Source organism: Callospermophilus lateralis, chromosome 1 (genome assembly GCF_048772815.1).
Source record: "Callospermophilus lateralis isolate mCalLat2 chromosome 1, mCalLat2.hap1, whole genome shotgun sequence".
NCBI classification, from domain to species: Eukaryota; Metazoa; Chordata; class Mammalia; order Rodentia; family Sciuridae; genus Callospermophilus; species Callospermophilus lateralis.
The window spans coordinates 43551405-43569596 of NC_135305.1; the positions used below are offsets into that span (position 1 = coordinate 43551405).

The following is an 18192-nucleotide window of genomic DNA, read 5'->3' on the forward strand; positions in this document are numbered from 1 at the left end:
GAGAAGAGAAAAATAACTGTTGAAGGTAAAAGTGCAACACAATCTCACTATTTCCGAGCCTCAAAAGTTGAAATTTCTGATACTATGTTTCAATCAGGAAAACATTTTGAATACTATCTCTGAAAAAGTATATAATAGCAAGCAAAATTTATTATTTGGTAGGTTAAAAAAGTTCTGAAACACTGAATAACTTTACAAGAAATAATAATTTGACCATCTTACCTGTAAGCATTTACATGTAAATATATGACATGCATTTTAATATTATAAAATTAGTCTGTATTTGTTGTAAAGAGATAGAGCATAATGCCTATTACAGTGATATGTGACAAGTTATTTACAAGAAATAATAATTTGATCATCTTACCTGTAAGCATTTACATGTAAATATATGACATGCACTTTAATATTATAAAGTTAGTCTGTATTTTTTATAAACCTTTAATAGTTCTGACTCGGAAATATATTATTCATCTTATTCTATGTAATAGATGCTTTTAAAAGCAAAGTGGTATTTAGTTTTTGCCTATTTTTAAACATTCTCTAATGCAAACTGTGGCTCTTGATTGATTACATTGGATAGATTATTTTTAATGGTACTGATTCAAATTATCAGAAAATGTTGCAGACATTGTCAAAGAAGTTCATGATCACTATGATACTTGCAAGCATTTGGGCCACATCTTAATAGAACTTTATATGATATGTCTGCCTCTCTCTTCCTCTATGTGTGTGTGTGTATATACATATATATAAAAATTTATATTAATTTATAATAATACATAATGTATAATATTCATATAATAATATATGAATTCTGGTTCAAAAGGGAAATATATATATAACAAAAATTAATAGCATTATGTGTTTAAGGATAGAAAGACATTCCTCCTACGTATTCAATTTATATTATGTTCAGTCACTACAGAAGCCAAATTGCTTTTTTGTTTTCATTTGACATCCAGTGATAGAGCACAATGCCTGTTTCAGTGATACGTGACGAGTTCTGAGAACTCTATGTAGGCTCAGCTGTTTCCCCAGAGTAGAGGGGTTGAGAAGTGAGTTCCAGGTAAAAGATTAGTCATGTGGTGAACAATGGTGATCTCTTATTCTTCCCTTATTCTCAAGAATTGCTCTTTATACCATACATGACATTAAATAAATATCAAATATTTGCACACCCTAACTTTCTTATTAGTGAATAGTTTCTTAAAAGAGAGATAGAGGATCATTGTGATTGATAGTTTCAGGTGCATTTTTTTTTTTTTTTTGGGTGCACAATGGGTTTGACTTGCCAGGTTGGCCAAACCATGTAACTTCTCAGGCCCTGGCTATTTCATTTATAAACCAGAGGAAAAGGCTTTAGGTGACCTCCAAGGACCTTTAAGCTGCAGAGAAGAATTTGTGGAAAGTTCACAGCATTTAGAAAACAGAACTAAGACACCCACTGGCACCCCTGGAAGCTTGAGAGTGCCAGATCCTATTTGTAATACAGGAATGGAATGTCTGATTGATGGTATGAAATTGAATTCTAACTGAACCAGTTTGTTCAGTTAGATTTTCTTTAAAATTAAAGTAATACTCAGCTCATTGCCTTATGCTAGACAATAAACTGTAAACAAAAGACCTACAGAATTTCTGAATGGTAACAAATCCACCACACTTAAAACTTTTGGATGCCTAATTCCAACAAACAGCTTTCTTCCTTCATAATCATGAATATGTATCTATTTTAAATAAAATTTATTCACATATATTACAAATTAATATATATATATAATATGTGTTATGAATAATATTTGCTAAATAGTTTATATAAATTATTAGACTGTTATGAATAAAAATTAAATATACCATTTATTAAATTATTATAAAGAACCAGCAAAGTTTTACTAGGTTGTCAGTGTTATTCTTCAAAAGACTATGATACTTGTAAGCAGTTAGGTCACATTTTAATAGAACCTCCCCACACCCTTTTAGGCAAAACAAAACAGCTGGTAGAAGCAGTTTTTCAAAATGGAAGAAAATAACATTTATGTGGAAGTCCAAATCTGACTTTGATTTTTTTATATTTTTACTTCTTATTTTTACATTTGCCCACTCATTCATTTGAGCAACATTTATGACATTATATATTATGTCCAAATCTTATGGTAGGAAAGAGATTAGCCACGTGATGAACAATAGTGATCTCTTTATTCTTTCCTGAGTCTCAAGAACTAATACAGGGTGTACAGGCTAACCAACAAAGTTATAATCTAACAAACAGGAGAGATGGATGTTAAAAACAAAATGCCCACAGATGTATGTTTAATCTTAGTATTTTGAGAAGGTTTATTTAGTGTTGAAGTAAGAACGACATCCTAAGGAAAAGAAATTTAATTTGAAATCTAAAGGATATAATTGTCCCTGGGTTGAATATAGAGGATGAGATTCCTAAGCAGGGAAAATGAAATATATGAAGAAGCTGAGGAATTGAAAGAATGCTAGAGTGGCTGGAGTGAAAAAAGGGAAGGGAGTAGAGAAGGGCACTAGATGAAGGAAGTAGAAGAGGCTAAGTCATATACCATCTTGTAGGCCATCTTTAGGATGGTATATTTTGCCCTGAGTGCAATGGAAAGTCATTTTTAAAGGGTTAATGAAATGATCCAGCTTATACTTGTAATGTCTTGCTTTAGTTGCTAAGAGAGACTGGATTGGATGGGAAGTAGGAACATAGTGGCATAAATCAGTTAGGATGCTCTTACAGTGGTCCAGAGAGAGATACTGATGGCTTGAACTATACAATAGCAGTGCAAGTTGAGAAATAAATGGATTTTTATTTTATTTTATTTCCAATTTTGGAAAAAATTTATAGTACTGATGTTCAATTTCATTTGGGAAGATCAGGGGGAAAGATAACTCATGGATGAGTCTCAAGTTCCTGGACTGAGGAAATGAAGGTGTCATACTGAGATGAGAAGCATAGAGATGGAGCAAAATTCAGAAGACAGGTCGTACTTTCATTTCAGGAAACATGGAAATGAAAGAGGCAGGATCCCTGTTTGTAATCAAACCTTGCATTGCTATGGCACTTTTGCAAGCCACAATGCTTTTAATAACTATCTGCTTTGAAGCTATAACTCCTTTGGCCTCTATCCACAGTCTTCCAAGATAATGGAGTTATTCTATCTGGCCAAAGTAAATATTTCTGTTGTGACTTCCTTTGAATGTATAAGCCTTCTTCAAAGTTATGAAAAAGGCTATAGTACATTTGAAGCTCTTCAACTCAGGCCCTCACAGGAAGAGGAAGCTAATAACCCCAGAGGAAGTGAGCCTCTGGCTAGAGGGATGATTACTGTGTTTAAATAAATGTATGCTCCTAAGCCCTGATGAGCTTTTCATGCACCCCTGTCCAACCTTTAATCTTTGCTGGCTCCAAATCGAGTTGGGGAAGGACTAGCCTATCTCCAAAAGGACTTGAGGCATGTTGTTCTGATGGTGAGGAACACAGATTTGGAGACAAACACACCTGCCTGTGTTTGAATTCCAGTTTCTATTACCTACTTGCTCATTGGCCTTGATCAAGTCACTCAACCTATTTTCCAAGCTGCTGTTTCTTTATATGCAGTAATAGGCTTTATCTCATTAGGTTGATATGAAGATAGAATGAGAAAAAATGTAATGAATCTGCCCAAGGTGTGGCACATGGTAAGCCTGCTACAAACGGGAGCTCTGTGTCCTGCCACTTGGTCGAGATAACTTTTCTACAGCATTTGATATGTTGTCTGATACTTGGTTGGCCAACACAGTTCTTAGTTCCTTTCTTCTCAGTAAGCCTAGAAAGTTCTAAATCAAGAACTGCAATATAAAAAGAAATAGATTAAAAATCTTAGATTCTGTTGGCAAGCTTTTGAACTCTAGTTACTAAATAGACCCAATTGCTTAAATAATGAATTGATTCAAATTCTCAGGACCATTTCTTGTTTAATTCTCATTAGTTTGTCAGAATTCTCCAAAAATGTCTTTGTCTATTCTCTTTAGCTTATTTGTACATTAGTTTCTTGTACTTAGAAGCATGGAGGTGGATGCACAGATATATCCATCGCATATCTTATGATCTTATGGGTCATACATTCATCTTATATTCACCTCTGCAGAGAAATGTCGGTATCCCTCAGAAAGGTGATTTTAATATAGGTCAGGAAACATCCACACTAAGACTTCTGGTTGCCCTCTCTAGAAATTTCCTGAGGTATTTAGCAATAACATTGTTCTTTAGGCCATAAATTATGCTCCCAAAGATTAGCCTCTAATATGATTCTCCTTGAAATTGCTTACGTTGGGGAGAATGCATTCTTTTCTGCCTGAGAGGTACAGCCACCATAATCTGGGGACAGCTTGTCTTGTGTGGTTCCTTACAGATTACACGGGCACTAGCAGTCTGTCTTAGTCTAAAACAATTTGTGAAAATTGAGACTCTGAGAAATTTAGTTCTTAATTCACCTTAGTGAGTGTCATCAATCAAAGGCAAAAGGAAAAAAAAGTTATTCTAGACGTTAACATAAAATTATTTTCTCAGCTGAACTATATGTACAAAGGGCTAATTATTATTATTTATATTGTTGCTATTATTTATTACATGAGCATTTACTAGTGAAGTAGTGATTTTCTTTTATGACATAAGCAAACCCAAATAGACAGTGATATGGCAAGTAAAGTGTCACAAAGAGAAAGCTGTGCATTGCTTCTTGCAGGGAATTAGACTCATTTCTCACCTCACCTAGATCAGTCTCATTTGTCTTCCTTCTGTAACACACATGAAGTTTATCAAATATTTGATTTCCACTCTTTCATCATCAATTCCTAACTATGGCCCTCTCCTGTTTGGTGGAGAAAATAGAGATGTGCCTTGATGTGTAGAACAGACATACATGTGTGTTTGAATAAATGCCTGTAAGTTCGAGCATTTTCAAAATCCCTTAGGAAGCTAGATGTATCAAAGAAATCCAAGGAAAATACATTAACAATATAGGAATGTGCTCTGACAAGTTAATTATAACTCATAAACTTAATGTTTTTAAACTTCAAAATTTTATATTATTTTTGCTTATAATAAGGAATATTTCTAGGAATAAAAAATTTTAATTTTCATCAACTTACAATGATCTCAACTTCTTTATTATAAGAACTTTGGGACATTAGAGAAATGTTCAAAAGAGGCTTCAAATATTGATATGTTTTTTCTTAACAAATGATACAAAGCAGGGATAATAAAATGTTAAAATTTAAGAAAGCCAGATGGTATGTACATGGATGTTTGGTACATTGCTTTAAGATAATTTTTCCTGTGATGCATTTCACATTAAAATAAAGAAAAAGTAAAAAGATATTTAGGTCATTCATGTTTTCTTCTTTATTGTTATAGAAAGTATTTATCTTTTCTGGAACATTTAGAAAAAACTTGGATCCCTATGAACTGTGGAGTGATGAAGAAATATGGAAAGTTGCAGATGAGGTAAGGATGCTAACTCAAAAATTTTTGAAAGTGGTAGCTCATACATGTAAAAGAATGGTTGTCATAACAGATAATTTTACACAATCACCCGTGTGTGTTTTTTTTTTTTTTTTTGTGTGTGTGTGTGTGTGTGTGTATGTGAATGCGCATGTGAGTATACACAATTTTAACAGGAGTATCCTAATCTTCCTGGAGCACCCTATATTTTGGATTTAACCCATTTCTCTCTTCCAGGGACTCAGGTCCTGTCTCAGTACATTTAGGCTAATAAAATGCCATAGACTGTATGGCATATATTCAGCATAAATTTATTTCTCACAGTTCTGGAGGCCAGAAAATCCAAGATCAAGGTATCAGCAGTTTTGGTGCTCGTAAGGAAGTGCTTCCTGGTTCATAGATGGTGGCTTCTTTCTGTGTAGTAGAACAGGTGAATGATCTCTCTGGGACCTCTTTACAATAGCTCTAATCCCATTCACAAGGGCACTGTCCTAATGACTTAAGCATTTTCCAAAGGTCTCACCTCCTACTGTCATTATGTTTGAAGTTAGGATTTTGACATATAATATTTTTAAAGGACCAAAACACTTAGACCTAGAATTCCCCTTGTTCCCCCCAAATACATGTTACTCTCATATACAAAATGCACTTATTTCAATAACCCCAAATGCCTTAATCATTCTAGCATAAACTTAAAAATCTAAAACTGGTAGTCATCTAAAAGATATATGGTGAGACTTAAGATATGATCTGACCTTAAGTAAATTGTTTTCTGCATATAAACCTATAAAATCCAACCTTGTGTATGCTTCCAGAATAAATTGATGAGACAGGAATATGATAGACATTCCCATTCCAAAAGGGAGAAGTAGGAAAAAAAAAAAAGGAGTGCCAAGCAAAATAATCTTCTTTGGTTCAATGCTGTGCCCTGCAGGCTCACTAGGTAGGTGTCCCACCTTTCAGACACACAGGTGTGGAGACCCTACCCCCATGGCATTGACAGCTAACTCCTCTGGTGGCTCTGTGCCTGAATTCTGTGCTTGTGACTCCCTCAGGCTAGAATCTAGCTGGTAGATGATAGATGATTCTAGCCTGAGGAAGTTACAGGTGCCACTTTATAGGAAGAATGGCCTTTCTTCCATTATCTAATACTCTATTCCTCATTTCTGACTGAGAAATTATCCAAATAGCCTCTACCATCCATATTTCTTTTTTTACTTTTATAAGTTTATATATGACAGCAGAATGCATTACAATTCCTATTATATGTACAGAGTACAATTTTTCATATCTCTGATTGTATACAAAATATATTCACACCAATTCGAGTCTTTATACATGTACTTTGGATAATAATGATCATCATATTCCACCACCATCCATATTTCTACTCAAATTTCATTCATGTAAAATCTGACCTTTTGTATGCTTCCAGAATAAATTGATGGGACAGACATATAATTATCTTTGAGATAATTATAGTTTTCTTTGCAATTTCCCCCTCTCCCTCACCAGTATAACCTCCAATGGACCATTGGCAACCATGTGAACTTTCTCTCACATGCACCTCAAACCTCTTCCAGCTTCTACTCATTACCCAGTTCCAAAGCTACCTCCACATTTTTAATATTTCTGGCAGCAGCATTCCTCTCTAGGACCAATTTTCTGTCTTAGTCTGTTGGAGCTGCTAAACAAAATACTATAGCCTAGATAACACAAAAACAACACATATTTATTTTTCATAGTTTTGAAGTCTGAAAAGTCCCAAATTAAGGCCCGGGCAGATTCAATATCTGGTGAGGGCCTGCCCCCTCATAGATGGCTGGGTTTTTGCTGTGTTCTTACAGGGCAGAAGGGGTAAAGCTACGTCTCCAGAGCCTCTGTTATAAGAGCACAAATTCAAATCATGGATTGAGGCTAGTGTCCTTATGACCTAGTCACCTCCAAGAGGCCTCGTCCCCTAACACTATCACTTTGGGGGTTAGAATTTCAACATAAATATTTCAAGGGGACACAAACATTCAATCTATAGCAGAACCCATAGATAAGATTACTTGGAAGTAATTTGCTTCAGAGACATGATCTAGGAAACGCTCAAGTACCTACTGTGCCCTGGGATTACCCTTGATCACCTCTCCACATTTCTCATGTACCCCATAAGTTCTGAATCCCTCACAGCATAAGGAGAAAGGCTATAATTTGACAGGATACACTTCCCTGAGAAGTATAGGTTTACAGATAATTTCTTGAAATAAATATAGCTATTATGTTAAAGAGAATAGACCATAAATTGCTCTCTTTTGTTAAACTTGAAGTTTCAATCCATAGAACTAAATGGTGGCAGAATGGAATCATGAGATCCAAGATTGTGGAGACTCAAAGGTCTTCTTAGAGAACAATTTCATTGTACTATTTCCTGTACTTTGGTCCTTCTCACCTGATTTCTGTTTATCCTAAATGCTCTTCCCTTTTCTGCCTCCCTTCTAAGTAGACCTTGCCAGGAGCTTTGTAATGTCTCTGAGTGCTAAACACTTACCCGTTGAGTGCCCAACCTTAACATGCCCCTAATAAAATGTACTTAGATTAACCATTTTCATTATCAAAGTTTCCTTATTACCCAACAAATGCAGGGATTTTAAAGAAAACATTAACTAAATTGCAAGTGACACATTTTAAGGCCTTTGATGTGACTTCAGAGATTTAACTATAGGAACACAGTGTGGTGGGAGAGAACTTAGGAAGTAAGACATTAGACTTTATAAAATCTGCTAGTGATGCCAAGTTACAATAAAGTTTACAGGGAAACAGGATCATAAACTAATCTAAATTTTTAGAAGACGTGGTTAAAACTTTAAGTACTCCTACAGTATAGATATTTACATGTTCACATTTTTATTTGATTGGTTCGTATTTAGGTTTGTCTTTTTGCTGATATTCTTTTATTAAATAATTTGCTGTTCATAAGCAAAGACGATGATGCTATCCTAATCTTAATGTGATATGCTTTGAGTATTAGTGAAACATTTTTGTCCAAGAAGCCCAAAGGCAGCAAATAAGCAGTAGCCCAGAGAAGCAGAAAAAGGATTGAAGTTTAAAGATTATAAGGCCCAAGTTTTAGTCCTATATGGTTGATTATATTATCATGTGCAAACAGGAACATTTTTGGATGTGTCAGACCAGAAACTGGACAAGACCCTGGAACCTGGTTTATTCATTAGACTGCAGCTCCATCCACTTTGCAGCCCTGGTGAATTTCTAAACCCTACTTCTGATTACTTGTCTCTTTCCTTCATATATATGGATCCTTATTGCCTGCAGGACCAAGTCTATACTGTTTAAAGTGGATTACAGGGACCTCTATGGTCTGGTCTTTGGCTCTCTAATTTTGCTTTCCAATGAGGCCTGCTTTCCATGATTCAGCTATTCTGAATTTCTCTGGATTCTTTAAAGCACTAAGTACACTCTGATCTTCAGGGGCTTTTTTCACGTGCTGTTTTGTGTACCTGGGAAACCCACCCAGCCCTTTCTACTCATAATTTCAGGACTCTCCTTACATATCTCTTCTAGAAATTTGCCTTCATGCTTCAGGTCCAAGAGAGAAGCCTTTCCTAAGCATATTCTATACCTCCACCTATCTCATAGCACTCCTCATAGCAGATAGAGACTTACCTCTCATCTTGTCCAGGCCCTCTACCCTACATGGTACCAAAAGTTCCTTGGAGTCAGATGTTGTATCCTATTCAGTGTGGTATTTCCAGTATCAAAAGGAGGGTTGGAAAAATAGATAGTGTTCAATAAATATTAATTGAATGAATGAATGAATGTATAAAGAATTCTTCCACTTCACATGGAAACAACTTTGTGATTGATATGCAACAAGTATGATCATCCCTATTTTAGTGATGAGTATCCTGAGCTTTGAGAAATTTAAGGATCTTGCTGGGATTGCTGGCAGATGCAGGACCAGAGCCACAGCCTTGACTTCTGGGTCCCAGGCTGTTTTTCATGTTAGCATTATTCATAATCTAAGTACTATGGCTGTTAGTTTTTATTTATTTGTTTATTTTTGTGGTAATCATTTGCTTTTTAGCTTACTTTGTAGAAGTTTTCATCTTTACACATTATTAGTCTGGTAAGCCATTTTAGAAGAAAGCTAAATAGCAAAAATAGTGGCCTTTTCAGTGAAAACTTTGTCCAGGGAGGCCTGCAGAGTAGGAACAAAAGGAGTATCAAAAGGAGTTAAAAGTGTTTATTTTTATAAACACTAATGGACCCTTCAGTTAAATTTCAGTTCATGTTTCTGATTTTTTTTTTAATGTTCCTCTTGCTACATAATAACATTCCAGTGTGCACCAATAGCAAAAGCAAACATTTTGAATAAAATACCTGGTCTTTTACAGACTGTTAAACATTTTTTTTTGATATTTCAAAAAATACTGCTTAATTAATAGGAGTCTGGGAAGTACATGTAATTTAGTAGTTCAGTTCAGTAGTAACCCTGTTACTATTTTTGGCATGGTTTAACTGAATGCTACTGTAGTACTTTTTGCTAATTTATCAGCACATATACTTAGTTGGTAACTATAACTTAGAAAGTTCTTATGATGTATGGCTCCTTATTGATGTGTGTATGTATGTATTTATTTTTAAAGCTTTGTCGGGTGGAATGAAAATAATTAAAAACTTCTAGATTCTAATTGTTTTGAATTCATCTTGGTTTGGGAAGAATTAAGCTAAAGTTTATATTTATTTTTAACCATTTGTAAAATCATCTGTAATAATAGTATTAAAAAGATGACATTGGAATAGAGGTTTGTTTATTCATGCATTATACATGCATAAATGTGTGTGCATATGTGTGTGTGAGAGAGGGTGATTCTGCTGTTAAATATCACTAAATTAATAACCTGTATAATAATTTCCATTTCAGTCTTGTTTTGCCCATATTGTTCTTTGCCCATAATTCTTGAACAGTAATTTCACACTGATTATTTTTCTCCTCATCCAGATTATGTGTTTCTTCAAAGTAGGTCCTAGTGTTATTGATCTTTGAATTCCCAAGTCTGTCATAGTACCACAAATTTAATAAACTCTTATTAAGAGTCTATTGAAGGAATACAAGATTAAGCAGTCATTTAAATTCAGATGACTAGTAAACACATTCAAACCATTCTTATCAGCACTATCTTTGTATCTTTTCAAACCAATTGCCAGTCTATCTTGTTTCTTATTTTCTCTCCAAAGTTTATCATGATATTTGGCAGAAAATAGAATCTCAATATTCATTAACTGCAAAAAGTTGTCACTAAATTATGTTGACTTTTCTCTGGTAACAATGATTCTAAAAGGTTTTTCCTGTCCTTTACAGTGAACAAAACAGTGAGATAGTATTGTTGCACAATACCTAGATTGGGCAGTCTTCCCTAACATTCATTTTTAAAATTCTGTTCTCTAAATATTGACAGTGATATATGTTTAAGTATTATTTACTTGTAGAGAACATACTTTGATCAGCTTTTACCAGAGGCAAGTACAAAGTATAGCATGGTAAAATAGCTTTTCTAGTGTGGCGTTAGGAAATTAGTATATGATCTATGTGAATCTAGAGAGAGACAACTCCACATTTACCCAAATTCCAGCTCTCTTACTATAGGCATGATTTAACTGAATACTGTTGTAGTACTTTCTGCTAACTTACTTTCTGATGCCACTTGTGAAGAGAAAACCTTGGAACCTCATTGTCACACTAATGTAGTGTTTCTTCTCCAGAGCCTGCATTCTTGGGATTTTCCAGGCTCTGCTAGTAGTTGCCATAGGTTAGGTAACCACAGTTCATGGGCACTATACTCTGTAGAAGCCTCTTTCCACCAGTAAGCCCAGTTAATCTTCATAATAACACTTCATGATCAATACTATTATTTACACCTTTTTTACATGCAAGGTAAATAACAAAATAACATGCCTCACATTGTGAGCAAATAAGTGGAAGTTCAAAGCCAATTCTGTTTGATTTCTCTGCTTCAGTCTTTAACCATTAGTTTCCTTGTTATTTGTCTACAAAAAAATACCCATACATATGTAAATACATAAATATATAAATAAAACTTCAAATCCTACTGACTAAACACCTATTTATTATCTGAAATAGAGTAACAACTTCTCTATCAGTTTTAGGTAACTTCTATTTTTATAATTTGTTTTGGGGGGATTTTATCAAGTCTTAGAAGACTTACAAGCAAAGTGATAAGCTTTAAATCATACTACGTATAGCAGAGCTGAAACCAACACTCATCCATTCACCCTTAAGTTTTGATTCAACAAATCTCTATTTGGTTTGGATGAAGGAATTCTAGGAGCTCAGTACATATTTGTTGAATGAATGAGTAAATGTGTTGAGGCTGACAGTGAGCTGAGCTGAAGAGCTTCAAGAAGCTTACTGTCTTACAAGAAAAGTTGCACAAATACTATCATAAGTAGATGCCTGGGTGCCCTAAGGGATGATAAGGGGTATTACTTTAGATTAAGCAATAGCACAAACCTGAGAATATCAAGGTTATGGGAAACTAAAAACTGGTTCTGCTGGAACAAGTATAGAGAAGGCTTAATTCTGGATGCCTTGTGTGCCATGTGAGATTCTTATATTTTATTCTGCTAGGAAGACAACTACTGTAGGATTTAAGACAGAGAAAATTATGGTCAAACCTGCAGTTTAGGGAGATTTCTGGAGTGTTCACATGATGGATTGATAATTCAATCAATTGATATTTGTGGTGTGATGCTGAAGAAATGATGATGGTCCAGACTAGGACACTATAACAGAGGTGGCAAGGAAGAGAAGGATTTTAGAACTATTTGGATAAAGTCCAAGACTGCAGATAAATATGTGAAAATTGTTAGCTTATCAGTGGCTTATCAATACCCTGAAAATGACTGAAATCTTAAAGGAGAATCGGGCAAGTTAGGATGGAAATTAATATTTAGGTGACAGAAAAAGGGAGAGTTGTCCACACATAATAATAAGAAGGAATGACCATGGTGTGATTTCTCATATGCCAAGGCAAAATGTTTCAGAAAGGAAAATCTTCTGTGGTATAGGACGACATATACATACTAAATTTTTAAAATATCTGGATGACAAAGTGGGTAAATATTGAATGATTGCCAAAGGAGACCCTGGTGGCAAATGAGGATTTTGCTTTTATTTTAAGAGGGAAAGACCATAGCAGATTCACAGGCAGAAGCAATCAAAAGCAAGATGTGGCAGACAGAAAGAATACAGGTCCTGTAACTGCCTAATATACTTTATTCATGTTCTTAGATACTTGCACCCCAAAGTAGTTTTATGTTGGAGTAATCATCTTTATCTAATTAACATGTTTACATTGCCTACAATCTCAGAAACCCTTTTCAACCTTTAATGAATTCTCACAAATTGAGATCATCTTAATGAGAAATTACTCAAGGAAAGCAGTATCACCAGCAATACACACCATGAGCACACAGACTTTGCTGAGTAAACAGCAATGTGGGGCATTTCTGATTTCATCTCTGAAAACATGAAATTTTTTCTTAAGACCATTATATCATTTTGCCTGTATTATGGTTAGGTGTTGACATATCTTGCTCCTCATATCAAATTCCAGATTCCTCAAGGGTAGGAGACAATCAACTCTGTATCTTAGGTCCTTTATCCTTATCAATACTTGGCAGTGAAGAAATATTTAATGTACATTTATTCAAAAAAGTGATATGAGTCAAGACTTCAATAATTTTTGTCTTATTTTGATAGGATGGGTTTCTATACCTCATTTGTTTTTCTAAGTGGGTGTTTTTTTTTCTTACAGTTTTTATGAATTAAAGAGATGAGTAGTAAATTGCCACATGTAATTTTAAAAATCTCCTCAGTTGGTTGTTTAATGATATCTTTTATTCCCTTTTATGGTAGAGTGGAAATGCAAGGTGGCATCCATGTCATGTCATACCTTCTAACCCTTTATGCTGTCTTTTATCCTCTATAGGACTAGCTGCACAGGGATGCCATGATAGAGTGAATAACTGCTTTCTGTACATATCATCTTTCCCAGCATGTATTCAATTGTGTTTTAATTAGAATATACAACTTAATAAATCCTGAGCTCTGAAGGAGCCATCTGCCATTTATTATTTCCTCAGTGCTTGTAAGAGTACCTGGACCTTAAGTAGGTACTCACTGAAATGTTCTTGAATGAAGGTGGTACCAGGCTCAAACAAGTGTTCAAGTGATCCTTTATTGCTGCCAAGATTATAAATAGACTTTTGGTCAATCAGACCCAAATAATGTGAGTTCGGGTGGAGTTGATATGAAATTGAAGCTTTCAGAGCTCTCATGTGTATTTTTAGATTTTCAAACTCTTGGGAGATTTTAGCCCTGTATTGTCTCAAGTACCCTCTCAAAACAGTGTTTTCTCTCTTTCCTGCAGGTTGGACTCAGATCTGTGATAGAGCAGTTTCCTGGGAAGCTCGACTTTGTTCTTCTGGATGGGGGTTATGTGCTAAGCCATGGCCACAAGCAGTTGATGTGCTTGGCCAGATCTGTTCTCAGTAAGGCAAAGATCCTATTGCTTGATGAACCCAGCGCTCACTTGGATCCCATGTGAGTTTCAGAAGCCCTGATCCTTAATTACATTGTGGGAATAGAATCATTGAGAGCTACTTTTGTATCAGATGTATACAAATTCCCATAAGGTTGTCATGTCTGCAAGTGGGGAACCCCTCTCCCCCCAATATTAAATAATTGCCCAATGGAAAAGTCACTATTTGGTGTGAGCACAAATGCTTATTTCCTTGATAAGAACTCGGGGTTCTCTTATAAATGTGATTTGGAATTTCATACAAACACTTCCATCTTGTCAACACAAAATGAATTATTAGAGACATGGTCCTACTCTGATCCTTATGATTTTTTTCCTTTATCCCATTTATACCATAAATATTTTAATGCAAAAAAATGAAGAACTGCTCTTGATTCTAACAATGAAAAATCACTTATTTTCTTCAAAATATTTGTCTTATTTACCTATGGGTACTTTAATATCTATCCCATAGTTGGAAAGCTGATTGTATTAATTCTAGACCAGTGTTATAGTAAAAGTATTGAAAGAAAGAAGTGATTTAGTCAGGCTTAGTGGTGCTTGCCTGTAATCCCAGTGGCTTAAGAGGCTGAGGCAGGAGGATCACAAGTCCAAAGCCACCCCCAGCAACTTAATGAGACCCTAAGCACCTTACTAAGACCCTGTCTCAAAAAAAAAAAAAAAAAAAAAAAAAGGTGGGGATACGGCCCAGTGGTTAAACACCCCTGGACTCAATCCCTGGTATCAGAAAAAAAAAGTGATTTAAAGAACTAAATTGATTGAATAATAGGCATGTTATCAAAGATAAAGGCACATTTTCCATATTCTGTGAAGTGGTATGCAAACATTCTGTATGTGGTATTTTCTTTCTTTTCTAGAACATACCAAATAATTCGAAGAACTCTGAAACAAGCATTCGCTGATTGCACAGTAATCCTCTGTGAACACAGAATAGAAGCAATGTTGGAATGTCAACGATTTTTGGTGAGTCTTTATACATTTACTTAAGATCTCATTTCTCTTGTAATTCTTGATAACAATCTTGCATGTGATACTGCAAATTGCAACAGTGTACAAGTTCTTACTTAAAACATGTGTCAAAAAGTCCCCCAGACTTCACTCAAAATAGCTGCACAAGTTTTTCACTTTGAGTTGAGCTATGAGTTGAGGTTGAAATTCAGTACTCCTAAAACAATGGCATGTGACCAAGTTACATTAATTAATAAATCTGATACCTATGCTTTTTGAGGCCTTTAACTAGAGACCAACTCATGAAAAGTACTCTACCATTAAAAAATAAAAAGTCTTTCTGACTCTTTCAATAACAATCTCCCTTGGATAGGATGGGGACAGGCTTGTTTGTCTTATAATCTGATTTATGGTTTTAGTGTGGTAGTTGAAAGACTTATTTCTCTGATTATATTTAGGGCTCAGGGTGCCTTTCTCAATCCCCTTCTCAATGTGCTTCCAAAACTGTCACAGATGCCCGTCAAGTGTTGTTTACAAATTCTCTTGGGTTTAGTCACAAGGAAGTTCCGAGGATAATATATCATATCATTTCTGTTAAGGCTTTTGAGCCCTCAGGAGGTAAATGCTCTCCTTACTGGTGGGTTTTTATTATCATTATTATTAAAAAGCTTGAAAATGACAATTTAGGGAGCGGACAACCTCTGTCTTTCATAGACAAGTTCAGGTTGGGTTAGGCCCTCTATTCTCTGGCCTTGAGTTTACTTTAACATGCAACAGCAGCATATTAAACTCAGGCAAATCCTGACCAATTTGGAATTGTTAAGCTTCAGGTCCACTGTTGAAGAAGTTTGGTATTTTATGGTGCTGTGCATTTAACTCACTTACAAAGTATGTAAAGAATCTCTGATAAATCTTTCTTGTTTTCAAAGCACCCTCAATTCATCTAAAGTTCTTTTAAGAAGTGCATTGCTCAGTACTATACTAATTTTTTAAAAATTCCAGCTGCTACATAGAAAATTACAGTTAATTTCACAGATGGTAGGAGCTCCTTAAAGCAAGAAAATGTAATAATTAAATGATGTCCCTGATTGTTCAAAATGCCAGGCTCTGGACACTGTGTTTTCTTTTAGCTTTTATTTTCCTTTGAGCCTTTGCCAGTTTCTGTCCCTGCTCTGGTGTGACCTGACTCCTGTCTGAGATCTCACTAATGACCACTTCCCCAGGTCATAGAAGAGAACAAAGTGCGGCAGTATGATTCCATCCAGAAGCTTCTGAGTGAGAAGAGCCTCTTTCGACAGGCGATCAGCTCCTCCGACAGGATGAAGCTCTTCCCCCACCGCAACTCCAGCAAGCACAAGTCTCGGTCCCAAATTGCTTCTCTGAAGGAGGAGACAGAAGAAGAGGTCCAAGAAACAAGGCTCTAGAGAGCAATTAAAAATGATGATGACATGGGACATCCACTGATGGATTGGAGTAGAAATCAGCTGCCTTGGCCTTAGAAAGCAAGGATGAGAATGCTTTAAAAAAAAAAAAAAAAAAAGAAACATTTTGGTTAAGAGGACTTGAGGACATTCATATAGGTCTGGATAAATGGCTTCCTACAGTCATCAAATTGTGTGAAAGGTACTTCAAATTCTTGAAGTTTTACCACTTGTATTTTGCAAGACAGGTTTTCCTGAAAACACTTGCCTTTTGGTAGTTGTTGGAACGGCAGCTAAATATCAACCAGCCTAGTTGTTCACCTTACCGTTTAGTGAAACTGGTTAATTTGTATTAACAAAGAACTGAAATCATACTTCTTAGAGATATGATTAAATAATGATAACTGGAAATTTTAGTGGATTATGTAATTTATATCCCTTTTTCTCTCCCCTCTCTAAGATAATTAGACAAACAAATATATTGTCTGCTGAGCATTCTAGCTGTCTCATTTCTAAGCAAGTATTAGAATACTGCAGGAGACACAAGAGAGCTCATTAAGTTATGTTCCATTCAATATCCAATGATTGGTCAAGAAAGAAACTTCCAGATCCTGGGAATCAGGATTAGTACCATCTATATCTACCAAACACTTAAATATTTCAGAGTATCAGATTACATTCTTTACCTAGATAAGGACTGTTGTAGTCCCATGTCAGGGATGAAATGGATCCCTTGATGTGGAAATTGACATGCCTTTCCTACACCTGAGAATACTGAGGTCTTAAGACCCCTGACCTAGAAGATGGCTAGAAAAGCTTGTGAGTGCAAATTGGTACAGGAACACCCTGCTTACCACAGACGCTCCAGATACAGAGCCCATTGGTAGATAATCCATGGGCGCTATAGATAGGTGCACATGAAATCCCAGCCTATAGATATAGTGCGTTTCAAGGCCAGCTTTGCGTGCTTCATACTGTCTACACTGAGTGGGAGAGAAAATAGGAGACACCCCGAAGAAGATTAAATCATGAAATAGTTTTATATGCTTCTATTTTATAATTTTGTGATGCAAATGAAATTTTCTCTAGGAAATATTTATTTTAATAATGTTTCAAACTCATATATAACAATGCTGTATTTTAAGAATGATTATATTATGAATTATATTTGTATAAAAGAATTTTTTTATATTTGAAATGTTAACTTTTTAATGGCACCAGCTCTTTTTATGATATGTTAACACTGAGGTGGGGGGGACCTAGGATGATGTGGATCAGGGGCCCATGCATCACTTTTGTGGTGTAGAGAGAAACAGATGCAGATGTTGCACATATCTGTGTGATTCTCCACCCACACACAGGTGCCTTCTGATGAAGGTGGTACCAGAAATCTGATTGTTTTTACCAAGGGCACACTGACTTCCCAACTCCAAACTAACCCTCAAGAAGATTGCAATATTTATTACTATAAGAAAATATCATATTGTCAATAAATTCTTATATTTGTGTGAAACTCATCTCTTCTTAGATGTTTATTAATCATATCTCTTCAAACTCTTACTCCAGTCTCTTCATGGAACATAAAACTTTGAGTCTTTCTTTTAGATAGTTATTTATATATTTTATTTTTATATTTTTTATTTAAATATATATTAGATAAACTTGTATAATCTCACATGAATTAGCACACAAATTATGA

General features: G+C 35.2%; 1 protein-coding gene across 1 annotated transcript in view; it reads left to right on the forward strand.

Moving 5' to 3' along the window:
- The window catches only part of Cftr (CF transmembrane conductance regulator), a 191361-nt gene extending 173419 nt beyond the window's left edge, over positions 1-17942 (forward strand). Inside the window, exons 24-27 of the mRNA XM_076853473.2 lie at positions 5408-5497; positions 13954-14126; positions 14982-15087; positions 16296-17942. Of these exons, the coding sequence (XP_076709588.1) occupies positions 5408-5497; positions 13954-14126; positions 14982-15087; positions 16296-16496 (570 nt within the window). The 3' untranslated portion in view covers positions 16497-17942. The remainder of the gene's footprint in view (positions 1-5407; positions 5498-13953; positions 14127-14981; positions 15088-16295) is intronic.
- The last annotated feature ends 250 nt before the right edge of the window (positions 17943-18192 follow it).